Source organism: Microtus ochrogaster, chromosome 1 (assembly GCF_000317375.1).
Source record: "Microtus ochrogaster isolate Prairie Vole_2 chromosome 1, MicOch1.0, whole genome shotgun sequence".
NCBI classification, from domain to species: domain Eukaryota; kingdom Metazoa; phylum Chordata; class Mammalia; order Rodentia; family Cricetidae; genus Microtus; species Microtus ochrogaster.
In genome coordinates, this window is record NC_022009.1 from 103217537 (window position 1) to 103230818 (window position 13282).

The 13282-nt window shown below is 47.4% G+C and overlaps 2 protein-coding genes across 2 annotated transcripts in view; one reads left to right on the plus strand and one right to left on the minus strand.

Annotated features, from left to right (window-relative positions):
* Positions 1-208: 208 nt before the first annotated feature.
* Positions 209-9532, minus strand: Nhlrc3 (NHL repeat containing 3). The gene is made up of 7 exons (XM_005343964.2): positions 9335-9532; positions 8615-8767; positions 7970-8117; positions 4948-5148; positions 3881-3972; positions 1308-1420; positions 209-887 (listed from the first exon to the last, which is right to left on the minus strand). The coding sequence occupies exons 1-7, from the start codon at positions 9416-9418 to the stop codon at positions 635-637; spliced, it is 1044 nt and encodes a 347-aa protein (XP_005344021.1). The 5' UTR covers positions 9419-9532; the 3' UTR covers positions 209-634.
* A 404-nt stretch (positions 9533-9936) lies between these two features.
* The window catches only part of Proser1 (proline and serine rich 1), an 18382-nt gene continuing 15036 nt past the window's right edge, over positions 9937-13282 (plus strand). Inside the window, exons 1-2 of the mRNA XM_005343966.3 lie at positions 9937-10593; positions 12785-12850. Coding sequence (XP_005344023.1) covers positions 10549-10593; positions 12785-12850 — 111 coding nt within the window. The 5' untranslated portion in view covers positions 9937-10548. The remainder of the gene's footprint in view (positions 10594-12784; positions 12851-13282) is intronic.

Below are 13282 nucleotides of genomic sequence, written 5' to 3' on the forward strand. Positions count from 1 at the left end.
AGCTGTCGCTGCCTACAGTTCCCACACATCCACCCTGCACGGCTCGTCCTGTCTGTCATGGTCCTCTTGCTCCTGCGTCACCATGCCCACTCTGTCCCTGCTGGACTACAGGCAGACCATGCTGCTCCTCACTCCAGCATGCTCTGGCCTGGTGCAGCACTCTGCACACACCAGACTGCTCCACAGCCTGCCCATCCACATCTCTCACAGACCATTTTACAGACGTTAAACAAACCAGTAGTGTCCAGTTCTTCACATGAAATCAAAAGGCTATCCTAAAAGCCCAGAGAGTCAATCAGCCTGAGCAAATAACTCGGCTGCAATCACAGTTCCCCTTCACAACCCCATTTCGGGATTGCATTTCTTTCTTTAAAAGCTGTTTACGCAAAGATGCAGCTCAGGCTAGGGTGGCAGCCCAGCATGCACGAGGCCCAGAGTTCAACATCCATGACCCTCAAAGAGGAAAAGAAAAAAAGAAACAAAAAACTCTTAGTTGTAAAACTAAGTCCCAGGAACCTCAAGAAGACACACTTCTCTGGTGGAAGAGGTACCAAACGGCCCTGTGCCTCAGTGACTAAACACAATGACTCTGGGGCTCTGTGCTGCTCCCTGCAGCTCCCCCAGGACGGAAGCCCTAAGCCCCAATGGCGGGAGTAGGGCTGTGCCATGGGACGTATTTCTGCACTTGTTTTGCACCAATTTCTGCTACATAGACAGCTCCGGTCTTTTTGTCGACTTCCACAAGATGGGGCAGAACCTGATCTGCCAGTTGGATGCTGCTGATCACAGAACAATCACCAATGCCTCCAGATGGGGGGGCCGTCAGAACTGACAGCCTACTGAGGTTCAGCTGGGCCACAATCAAGTACTTCCCGTCCGGGGTGAACCTAGGAGGAAGAAGAATTCAATTACTATGATAATTCTTTCAATGCTTGCATCCTCTGCAGGTGGGCACGCTGACAGCAGCAGCAGAGGCCATCACTGCCTGAAGGATTCTACGAATTCAAACCTGCATGGAAGTCTGGGATAGCAGAAAAGCACGCCTGCATTAAAACAAGCACAGCATAGCGAATGGAGGACGAGAAGTTAAGGAGGTCAACAGTGTGGACCCAAGCTTTGGGCCTCCTTCTGTGAGTGGAAATCTCCCAGAGGCCAAGAAAGCCTCGGACTATTCTTTGGAAACTTATTTCCTTCCATTTCTCCTGCTTAAAATTCACAATAAACACCTGAAACTTTCAGTTGCCCCTTAGAAGAAGGAGTCATACAACCAGCCAGAACGAGCATTTCAAACAAACAGCAATGATTACCTAACAGCCGAAGGCCCCTCCTCCATGAAACAGCTGTCCCACGCTCCTAACCACTCTCCGGTGTCTTTATCAAATACTTGGAGTCTTTTATTTCCTCGGTCTGCAACCCACACCTGTGAAACCAAAATCACGTGTCGAGAGTCACACGACACGAGAAGAAACATGACTATTTCATTAGCTCCACACCATTGCCTCCGTTAGTGTTGACAGGACCCTAAAGATGGCGTCACTAGCCTCCATTCTCAGGAGGGTTAAACACCTTGTCTGAAACGCACCAACAAAAGTGAATGCTACAGTCTACTGTGTGTCTCTCTCCGCCCACAGCCCACAGGGCCATCATCCACACTAAACACGCAAGTACCTAAAATCCCTAGTCCTCCGCCTCTGTGCAGCAGACCAAAAACACTGACGGGGCAGACTCCCCCACCCCTCTAACACACATCACCACCACTGCACAACTGAGCCGGCTCCTAAGCCAGGTCACAAGACACAGAAAAGCAGTCTTGTTCCTCTCCCGGTGCCGTCTCTAAACCTCCATCTGGGACTCCCGGGATGGGTCAAAGCACAGTCACCGAAGAGAAGGAAGCCTGGGTGTGAAAGGAACACAGAAGCACGATGGGTTTGATATCAGTTTTATAGACTGTAATGAGTTACTAAGACACTCTTGTAATAAAACAGGCTCAGGTTTGTTCTCAACAGCATTTATGGAACTCCCTGAGCTATACAATTCTAAGTTCACCTCACAGCACAGACCACACCCCTTGCAGATCCTTCGGATTTCCTGGGTCTGTGTAGCCCAGGGAGACCCTGACTTTATCTTCACTGGTGTGTATTAATTTTGGTAGTCACTGACTGCTTCTCAAACAGACCCAGTCATGGGACAGTGAGAGGCTGGTGCCCAAGCGGGTGGACAGCTCTAGCTTCCTCCTGATCCGAGATGGGTTTGCTCAGGGATCGGGCATTACTGCCTCAGACAGATGACCAAGGAAGGAACAGTCACGTCTCAGGACTGAAGGACATTCCAGATTATTTTCTTTCTTTCTCAGAGCACATTTGATCAAAAGAAAGTCTGTCTGAAACAGGAAGTCCTTAACTGTGAGTTAATTCACTCCACAGTGAGAGGCTATGGCAGTGATGGAATGAGTCATATCCACATCATAAACAGCAGGTGCAGGGCGAGGTGTAGGGCCCTAGCAGGGTGCTCTCCTGGCATGGAGAAGCTGACAGCTGGGCACTGATCCATAGGGATGTAGAGAAAGGGCTGTCGTTTGTCCCCCCAGCAATCTCAGGCTGTCCCTCCAGAAGCTCTTACTGGCCCCTAACAACCTTCCTCATCATGGTGAATTTGACTTTGTCAGATCTCTCATGCTTGGCAAAGTGGAATTTAATAATAATAACAATAATAATAATATATATTATTATAAATAGGGCTTGCATGAATAAAGGCAGGCTGACACAGCACTGCGCATTAAAATATTTACTTAATAACACAGGTATGACCCCTTAGGACTTGCTGTGCCCACCAGAAGCCGCAATCTATAGAGGAGCAGCTACTCAACAGCGGGGGCTGTGCGGCAGAGAACAGCTATCGCGGGAAACAGGTAGACAATTGAAACACGGCTCATGGAGACGTGCTTGGTGGAAGGTAACCCCAGGATGCCAAGAAGCAGCATTTCTGCCTAAAGGGTGAGGCAAAGCTGGAGGTGGGGGGCAGTAGCTGAGGCGGGGAAGCAGGGAGACAGTTCCATTCCCCAGTGGGGGCGTGGCTGCCCCACGAAGGGAGAGAAAGGGCAGGAGTTTACAGAGAGGGCTCCTCTCAAACCTTCAGGATAAGCCTCTGGCTCATCTGCCCACTACCATCAGGGCAGCCTTCTCCCTCTTGTGAACTAGAGACAGTTCAAACATTTACAGTATGGTTTTCCTAGCAGAAGGCAAAGTTCTTTTCCGGTTTTGGATTCATTACCTGTCCCTTTTGTCCCTGAAAGACTATAGACTTATCTAGTTTACTAATTTCTAAGTATTTGGAGAACTTGCTCAGAATAGAGCCCACACATTTTGGGAGCAAGTGTGCACAGCCAGCTCTGGAGAAATTGCATAGACACGCCTACTGTGGCTAGCTTTAACCATCACTTGATATAACCTAGGACTGCCGGGGGACAGAGCACTCAACAAGCAAAGTCGACCGCAGGTTGGCCTGTGGAAACGTCTGAAGGGGGCTGTCCTGGCTGCTTTAACAGACATGGGAACCCTCAGCTTATGTGGGTGGCAGCATTCCCTAGGCAGGGGGTGCTGAGCTGTATATAATGTATGCGTGTGAGCAAGGCAGCACAGGCCTATGTAAGGGTCTATGTGTGTGCCTCTCTGTGCTGACTCGACAGCCGAGACTCTGAAGTTCCTGCCTTGACTGCTTTCTCCCTACCTGGCTTTCCATCAAGTTTGTTTGTTTGTCACAGCAATGGAAATGAAATAGAAACACCTCCTAATACTCAAGTCCACCCACCCAGACACACATACCAAGACATGCCCGCCCACCCACACGCATGCTGTTCCACACGCAAGGAGACTGTGTTTACCCGACCGACTGTGTCAAGTGTGACACTGTGAGGTATGTTGAACTGCGCAGGTCCTGCTCCGCTCTCTCCACGCAGCCAGAGGATCATGAAATCTATAAATGGTAAATACATACGACCAGTGAGCACATAGAATGCCTTATGCATTTACATGTTAATTTTGTCTTGCAAACTACAAAAGAAGTACTACACACTGAGGACTTGAGTATTATTTCCTAGTCCTGTCTGGATCCGTCTAGCTCATGAGCTCCTTCAAACAATCCCTGCTCCATTATCTCTGCCTGAGCTGTTACGATTTCTTCTAAAGCACTGCTCAGAACTCCTGCATTGGTTGCTTCAAACTAGTTCCCTAGGTACAAAACGTTCACTTTTGTTCAAATTTCTTTTTCTTGTTCTGAGACAATTACATTATGTAGTCCTGGTTGGCCTTGTACTATGTAGTTCAGGCTGGCCTCAGACTCTTAGCAATCCTCCTGCCTCAGTGTCTGGAGTGCAGGAATTACAGATGTGTGCCATCACGCCTTCTGTTAGATTTCTATAGTCTTCCTCTCGTCTCTGGAAGGAGTTGCAGGCTATGCACTCAGCTCTTTCTCTGAAAAGATCAGTCCACTCCTGACACACTGCACCTGGGAATGTGCCTTTGGCTGCAAGGTTTTAAGGCTGTGATGAAGCTAGCGATCTCGAGATCACCCTGAATCCTTGTAAGAGGGAGATAGGAGAGTCGGGCACACAAAGCGGACACACAGGGAAGAGGGCAAAGTTACCCTGCCACAGCTGCAGGAAGCCTGGCAGGGATCCAGCTTCCTGGCTTCCCCAGTGTATGCAGGACAAGAAATCCTCAGAAGTCCTTTAAATTCTCACACCACCTCCAGTCCCGTCTCCTGGCCCCGGTGGACATGCAGGCCCATGAGAGAATCATTTGCTGCTGGCAATCCCACCCATCTGTTTTCCTCGTACTGAGCCTTTTACAGAGCTTCATGTGCAATATGGCAACATTATGCCAAGCAACAAACAAATCAGATTCTGTTATAAAATAATATCCTTATGATCACAGCAAGTTACAGATTTACCTTGGGACAGTTTGACTAGTCTGTTATTCAATCCCCCGTCTCCATCCACAATGTAAATCTCTCCTGTGTCGTCTACATATAACTCTGCAGGGTTGTCAAACTGCAGCGGGTTCAAGCCCGTGCCTTTCTTGCCTGGCGTACCCAAGATTTGAACAAGATCACCCAGGGAATTATATTTTTTAACCGTGTGACCATAGGCTCCTGTAGAGATGGACAAACACATGTTAGAAGCATTGCACAGCATGCACATCCTCTTTTATAAGCTAAAGGCAAATCTGTCACAAGGCTGGAATGGCTACAGAAGCCAATGGACTTGCACAAGTGAACGCGACAGGTGACAGCAAGCAGCCCTTCCTAAGGTGTGAGCAAACCTGCCGAGGAGTTAGTACCTAATCACTCCAGATTCAGGAGACTGCAACCACAAAGGACTACAGCAAAAACGCTGGCTTGTTACATGGAAAGCTTAGAACGATTTGTGCATGTTTCCCTCTTAAAACACACTGCTTGCAAAATAAATCCAGAAGGAACTAAAAAACAAGCAACTTACAGTCAAAGCTGTTATTTCAGTCATCCATGTACAGGTTTAAAATTTTCAGAAGTCAACAAAAAAAATCCTCTAAATAACAACACAGATTTTAAAAAAACATACATTTTCTCCTAGCAGAAACAAATTAAAAATTGATCACTTCTTGAGAGAAAAATCATCTTGGCGCTAAAATGGCCACACAAGTTAAAGAATAAAGTAAGTAAGAGCAAGTAAGGGAGGCATGCTGCAGTTTGGCAGAGGCCAGGGTGAAGGCACAGGAGGCAGAAGTAGCCGACTGGCACCCATGACTACTGACCTGACGCACTGAGCTTCCAGATGGCAAGTGAGCAAGCCCACACTACCAGTCTACCAGAGAACCACCTGACCACTGCACTGAACGCTTGGGCTGAAGTTTTTACCCACAGAGAGCATGACATACCAGAGAAAGCACAGCTCAAGGTTTCTGAAGACTTGGAAAGGCAGGGTACTTAAAAAATTTTTAAGTGGTTGACTTGCAGCCAAATCTTCATTTGAATAAATCAATTTATTTGGAAAATGGAAAGAGCATAAAAAGAGTTTCTCGGCTGTGAGGGTGGAAAACAGGACACAATGGAAAGAATGAGATCATCCGAGCCGCATTTACTTCTGGGAGCCAGGGGAGTTTTCCTTCTTGTTAGAGGATGACATGATCAGAATACATTAAAAATAAGGGTCTTTCAAGTGACTTCTGGGGAAAGAGAAAACGGTCAAATCTCACTACAGTACTGTATAAACTCGGATATACTTCCAAGAGTTTTTTTATATAAATAGTTTATTTTACTTTATTTTCTGTAGGTGAGTGTTTGCCTGTATGTATGTATGTATGTGTACAGTGCCTAGAGAGAACAGATGAGGGTGGAGTTACAGATGGCTGTGAGCTGCTGCGTGGGTGCTGGGAACTGCACCCAGGTCCCCCGGAAGAACAAGAGTTCTAAGACACGGCGCATCTCCCTGCTCCTAGGTCCACTTTTAAGTTCAAGGCCAGTTTTACTAGGACTTAAATGAAGAACTCCAGGGAAGCCAAGATGTAAATCTCGCAGCAGCCTAGGAGAGGAAGGTGAAGAAGGGGAACTGAGGGAGCCATGCAGCTTGTATGCAGTCACATGGCTGAACCGGATGTGAGGGTTCAGAGATGCACGCCCCGGCTTTGACAAGCATCCGAAAGGAGGAAAAAGGAGATGAGAGGAAGAGAGAGGAAAAGCGATGCTTTCTGAAAGGGCAGGCTGCGGCTGCCAGTCTTGAGCGGCCGGACCAACGTTTACCTCCCAAAACAAAGACTAAACGGACAGAGCGCTCGCTGGCTAATGGGCCGCTCGCTAACGGACCTGCTCACTACCTGGAGCCCAGAGAGCATCTGCACCCTGTGAACGAGAGTGACAACAGCTGTCCTCACAGAAACCCAGACCTTACTGGTTCTAAAGAGTGTTATGTGGATTATCAAAAGCTGGGGAAGCAGGATGCCCTTCAAGCCAGGGACATAGTCAGACCAAAAGACACTAGCAACACCCTCCCTGCTGACCCCACTCCGGCTGGCTGTCCAGGCAGTAGGAACTGGCTCTGGTGTTGCTAGGACACACCAGCAGCATAGGTGGAGCGCAGCCTCCGAGAAGGTCCCCTGCAGCTGTGAAGCTAGGGTCTACTGTGTTTCAGCACTGCCTACTAAAGACAAGGGACTTAGGAAGGTTTCAGACATGCTTAAGACAACGGAATTTCAGAACTGTTAACACCAGTTTCTGCGAATCTTTTCTCTCTGGGCAGCAAATTGCGGGTCCTTGTCCCTTCATCCTCTCAAAAGACAACTGGTGTAAATGGGAGTTAAGCGGCCACGGATTTCCTTTAAAATCCTGACATCTGATTTGGCTTTACAGAGGAGGTTAGGGTTAGTCTGAGAAGAGCAACTGAAGGGTTGAAGAAGGAAAGATCCTGAACTGGGAGGGGGGCAGGGGTAGGGAGAGATCGTTCAGTTTACCAGGAAAATGCCTGTCACTCAAGCACAAGGACCTGGTTCCATACCTAGAACCCACATATGGAAAAAAAAAAGAAAAAGAAAAAACTAAAACCCCACTGGTATGTGTGTGATCAGCATTGAGACAGGGGAGAAAGGAAGCTGCCGGGGCTCACTGGCCAGGGTACCCCAGACTGCTTGTGAGTTCCAGGCCAGTGAGCAATCTTGTTTCAAAAGACAAGGTTGATGGCCCTGAGGAACGACACTATGGCCTACACCTCCCCCCACCCTACCCCCACACACAGTCCCTTGACAAGCTTAAAAGATCATGATTACAGCATCATTGAATCCCTTGATTCAACAGGAATATGGTATAACAAATGATTTTGTGAAATATTAAAGAAAGTCTGATTAGATTCAGCAATGCTAGCCTTAAAATGTACAAGCAAGAACACAGGCAAAGATCTGAATTCCACCTAGAAAAGCAACTTAATAGACAAGGCTACACATACCACTTCCTACGTCTGTGATCCAGACGGACTGTTCATATGGTGTGCCGGAGACAAATATACCATGGGGTGTGTCAACTGTATAATTCCAGGATCGAAGGAAATATCCATCCTCTGTGAACACTAATACCTTGGGGATGTTATCCCCTCTCTGAAGGCATACAAAAATAACTGCTTAGAATCACTTAAGAGGAATGCTAATCTTTACGTTTGTCAGAGAGAAATCAAAATTAAAAGATAACTGAGAAACCTAGCAATGTGTAAAAAGCTAACTTCAAAACTTAACAATAACATGCATCACATACAAATCAAAAGTGTGTGCTTGAAGCCAACTCAAGATTGTTGCACAACTAGCATAATATAAATATAATAAATATAAAAATAAATGCAATTGGCCATCAGGAGTGGTTAATCATTTCTTCCCTTACAGTTCCTTTTTTTTTTATGTTCAGGTTGAATGTTCTTTTTTTTCTGTTGTGATCAAACTGAATCTAGCTGGGGAGATGGCTAAGAAGATAGGAATGTTCTCCGAGCAAGCCTGACAACCCGCGTTCCATCTCTGAACCCCTTCGTAGGATGCGAGAACCAACCCAAAAGGTGTCCTCTGATCTCACGGGCTCGCATAGAATAAATATTCATTCCACTTACTTGAGCTACATACACTAACCCGTTGAGGGAGTCAACCGCAACAGAAAAGGTCGAACCAGTGAAGTACTCCGAATACTTGGGCCAACCCAAATCCAGCCGGAAAAGAGAATCCTCCTTTCTCCAGGGTACGTAAAAAGCAATTGTCCTTGAAACCTCAAATAAAATAAAATAAACCTCAGATTCAGTTTGCCTTCCAGGTTAAAAACCAAAACAGTATAGGTGTGTGTTTCTCTTATCTTTACAGCTTGCCTTGACAGCCAGAATAATTCCAGATAAACAGGTTTTGATGTCTAAATATCATAACAACCACAATAAAAGGTCTGCAAATTACTCTAGAGTGTAGTAAGAGCTGGGGGAAAAAATCCAGAATGTACATGTATTTTTAAAAGGATATGTTTATTTCTATTTAGACGTATTGTGTGAGCCCGAGATAGTTTATATGCACCACGCGCTCACAAAGGCCAGAAAGGGCATCAGGTCCCCTGGAACTGGAGTGAAAGTGGGGGAATAAGCAGTCATGTTGGTGGTGGGAATCGATCCCTAGTCCTGTGCAAGAGCTCTCAACCTCCGTGCCACCTCCCCAGTACCGACACGCATACTTTTTAACACTAAAAGAGAAGGCGAATGGCCAGCAGCTGAGCCCCAGGAGCAGGTTTGGCGCCTCTGGGGCTGCACCCCTAGGCGTCCCCCACAACCGACAGCCTCATCCCCGCTATTCACCAGAGGGTCACTGAAGCGCCAGTGCAAAACCAGACAGGAGAGAAAGAAAACGGCGCCTCCCACACAGACCCAGGCTCTCGCCATCCTGCGGGTCCTGGAGGCGAAGGTCGGCAGTGACTGAAGCCGGGTCTGGAGCGGTCGTCTGCATAAAGCACCGGAAAACTAGAGCAGAGAAACTTCTAAATTCCGGGTTTCTGGCTCCTCTTTTCTCCGGCCCCGCCCCCGTCCCCGCCCCCGAGTCAGGTGTCCACCGTGTGACCCAGCGACCACGTTTCCCCGCTCGGCGGCGCTCCTGTCCCCGGGCTTCTTCCAGACGCCAGCATGGTGGCGGCCGCAAATCTTCCTGACCCGTTTCCAGTCCACTCTTCTAAATTCACATTCAAGAATCAAAACGTAACGCCACAAAACTCAACACTAAGGAGACTATGACGCAAAAACAATGTTTACGAACCTCTGGAAAGGACTTCAGGCACATCCGTTTCAGAAGCATTCAGGCGTCTGCCATGGATACCTATATTCCCACACTAGGACCCCCCTATCCATTCACCCCCAATTACTGTCTTTTGGGTTATTGCGATTTGTGCTGGCGGTGCACGATTGCGTCTTATCGGCGCGACGTCTCCTTTCGAAGGTCCCCTGGAGTTGGTGGGGGCGATTAGGGGTGCTCCTGCGGGGCGTCTGGCCGTGTGCGCGCTGCGGTGTTCGAGGGTCTCCCTGCCCTGGGATGTGTCCCCCCCGATCGCCCGTCTCCTAGGGCTCCCCGACCGCCTGCCCGCTCCCGGAAGCTACGAAAACGAGTAACAAAGAACCTGCAGGGCCGCCGGCTGCCGGAGCTGCGGGACCCCGGGGTCGGGCGGAGTGGCGGGACCGAGCACCTCCGCGGCGGTGAGCGGCGCGTGGCGCGGCGGCCTTCCCTCGGAGCGCCCGGCCCTCGGCGCCCTCTGGAGCTCCGGTCTCTGCAGACGCCCCAGCCCGTTCTGCTCTGAGCTGCTCAAGCTTTGTGAGAAGAACCTACTGAAGTCTGGTTTTAAATAAAAACTTTTTCTCAGTTTCCGTTTGGGGGTTTTTGCTTTGTTTCGGTGCAGTTTGCAATACTCCTCTACCTCCTCGCCTCCTTTTTCCTCCCGGTGTATTATCCGCGGGGCGGACCTGGGATGAGCGTTTCGTAATTGCAAGCAGAACTGTGAGAAGGCCACGTCGGAATAGTACTCAAGATGGACAAAAAGTCCTTTGAAACTGTGCTGGATGAAATTCGAAAGGTAACTACTTTGAACCCTAAAAATCTTGTGAGATAATTGTGGGTTACTTTCTCTGAGGTGGTACGTGTAGATAGTGCAATGTAAGAGTCATCGCATCGCCAAAGGTACTTGACTTTCCTGTGTGATCTTGGTAGGTTGCACGGTTCGAAGAGAAGATAAGCCACCTGAATGCTCAACTTGAGAAATCACTGTGTGTGGTTGGTACGGGAATTACGTTTGGGCTACCCACAGTTCTGGAGCCAACTGTAAATCCTTACCAAGTCAGACCTTTTGGTTAAGTAACATTTGGTTCAGTGTTTCCATGTCCCAGTAACAGGAAGACTCGACACCGGAAGCAATAAGTAATACCTAGAAAGTTGCTTTTCAAAATCTCAAGCTAAGCAGAATCTATTCCCTGCCTTGGCTTTTTTTTCCCCTTCTGCTTTTTGAGGTTGTTTTATATTTCCATTCTCCTAACATGAACCACACAGCAAATGTGGAATGTAATGTTGAGTCTAAAAGTATCTCCTGTGCAAAAATAAAGGGTTACCCCTTAGACGGAAAGGGTAGTGCTGTGACTGAACCACCACCGTAGAGCTGGCACTGGGCTTTCCTGCCTCAGTTGGCATCTCAAACCGGTCCCCCTGACTGGCACTGGAAGGGTCGTTTCCATACACTGCTGTCCTTATTTACGTCAACTTATAAGGTTCGCTGTGAAGGTTGCTGCCAGACCTGTAGTTCTCCTTTGCTTCTTTTCAAATTAACAGGGTTGATCTTTCATATTTGATGGTGCTGTTTTTTTTTTCTTTTCACTAGACTTCTACTCTTGTAGATTCCCCTTCTCTAATTAAAATTTGAAACAAAATGTCATCTTACCGTGTGCTTAGAATTGCCACGCTTGGCTCCTGAACTGATTTTTAATTACTTTTGTGAGATGATAAATTTCAAGTTAAAGTAGGTGAGAATGTAGACTTTTGCTTTGGAGGAATGCAGACAGTTCGTGTGTGTATCCTCTCCATTGTCAGCCTTGGGAAAATGTCTGGTAATAAAGATCACTGAGGAACTCGGGAAGGTTCCGGAGAGGAAAGTCTGCTCGTCTGACGCAGCCTTTAACTCCGCATTTCTGGTCTCAAATCAAAATGTGCTGGAGAGGCATTTCTTTTTCCAAAATGTGATTAGAAAGAGCTATGAATTGGAGCCCTTCCTGTTTGACTTCAGCTTCCGCATCTGTGGAGTTTGGTGGTGGACCTGTGGACTCCCAAGTTCAGTCTCCTTCAGGAGCTAGTGCTCACCCAGGAGTCTGGCATGAAGGCCTTGTAACCCTGAGCTCCATGCCCTGTGTGTGGCCCCACAGCTGGGCCTCCCCATCATTGGGGGAGGATTTGAGACGTGATTGATGACATCAACTCAAGCCAGGATTTGATCCTGAACCTTGCTTTTGACTGTCTCTTTAATGGTGATGATCACACGCCTCAGAGTGCATTGCCCAGAATGCACTGTAGAGATTAAACTGTAGAGCACCCTGAATGATAGATAGATAGATAGATAGATAGATAGATAGATAGATAGATAGATAGTTGAAAATACAAATGTTGTAGCTGTTTTGCGGTGAGGATAAAATGGCTTGTTGGTATTTTGTGATGAGTGGCTTGCAAGCGCGGGTGGTTTGCTTGGTCTACCATCTCTGAGAGGAGACTCTGTGACCTCCGTTAGCCGTAAATAGTGTGCCAGGTCTGAGGCTCCAGAGAGGAAAGAAGCCATTAATGAAACTCCTGTGTATGTCAGATCTCTGAGTATTAGGACTTCACTACAGCTCGTTGAGGTTTGTGATTGGGATTCCCCTTCGTGAATGAGGAAGCGAGCTGTAAGGTGCCTTGGTCGATGTAGTGAGACCTCTCTTGGAAGAAAGAGGAAAAAGGAAAAGGAATGGCAATTTGTATCAATTAGAGACGTTTTGAAACTAATTAGACATTCAGGAATTTGATACATTGTTTCTACTCATGTTGACTGTATTACAATGTTACTTCTTTTGTGTGTTTCTGGAAACCCAGCAGGTCTAAAAGGTAGCATTTCTTATCGCCTTAGTTGCCGCTGCTCCCAGCAGAACTGAATGAGACTAGTTCCAGTCAGGTTGCGTGGGGGGTTATGTAATTTGGATAGCTGCTTATTACAATGTGCTGATGTATATTAATTCTTTTTTCCCCCTTTCTAGGCTGTTTTGACAGAATATAAGTTAAAAGCAATTGAATATGTTCATGGGTACTTCTCCAGTGAACAGGTATTTGTCATTTTTCAAAGCCTTTTTTATACTAGTGTTGTGGTTAACCTTTTTTATACTAGTGTTGTGGTTAACATCTATTTGCCTATTGGATGCAATCAGAATTGCATTGACTTTGTGGCCGTCTTTGCTCTGGAGCGTTAGAAGCTCTTAGATCTGGTGGAAGGCTCTACAGGGTGTGAGCTCCAGGGGCAGCTTATGTGCTGTACACTCACGCCACACTCCCTACTCTGTGTGTGTCCATATGAAAACATGCTGTCTTTTTAAGAAGCAACTTAAACTGTCAGTTGTTCTGGGGAAAAATATCAAAAGTTCATGAACTCGGGGCTGGAGAGATGGCTCAGTGGTTAAGAGCATTTCCTGCTCTTCCAAAGGTCCTGAGTTCAATTCCCAGCAACCACATGGTGGCTCACAACCATCTGTAAAGAGGTC

What these genes read in the sequence shown, in the direction of transcription:
- Nhlrc3 (XM_005343964.2), bottom strand. Translation starts at nt 9,418, where the DNA reads ATGGCGAGAGCCTGGGTCTGTGTGGGAGGCGCCGTTTTCTTTCTCTCC. An exon ending in GGCGCTTCAGTGACCCTCTG is followed by an intron (nt 8,768 to 9,334) that starts GTGAATAGCGGG and finishes ATTTTATTTGAG; the next exon opens with GTTTCAAGGACAATTGCTTT. An exon ending in ACTAGTCAAACTGTCCCAAG is followed by an intron (nt 3,973 to 4,947) that starts GTAAATCTGTAA and finishes TACCATTTATAG; the next exon opens with ATTTCATGATCCTCTGGCTG.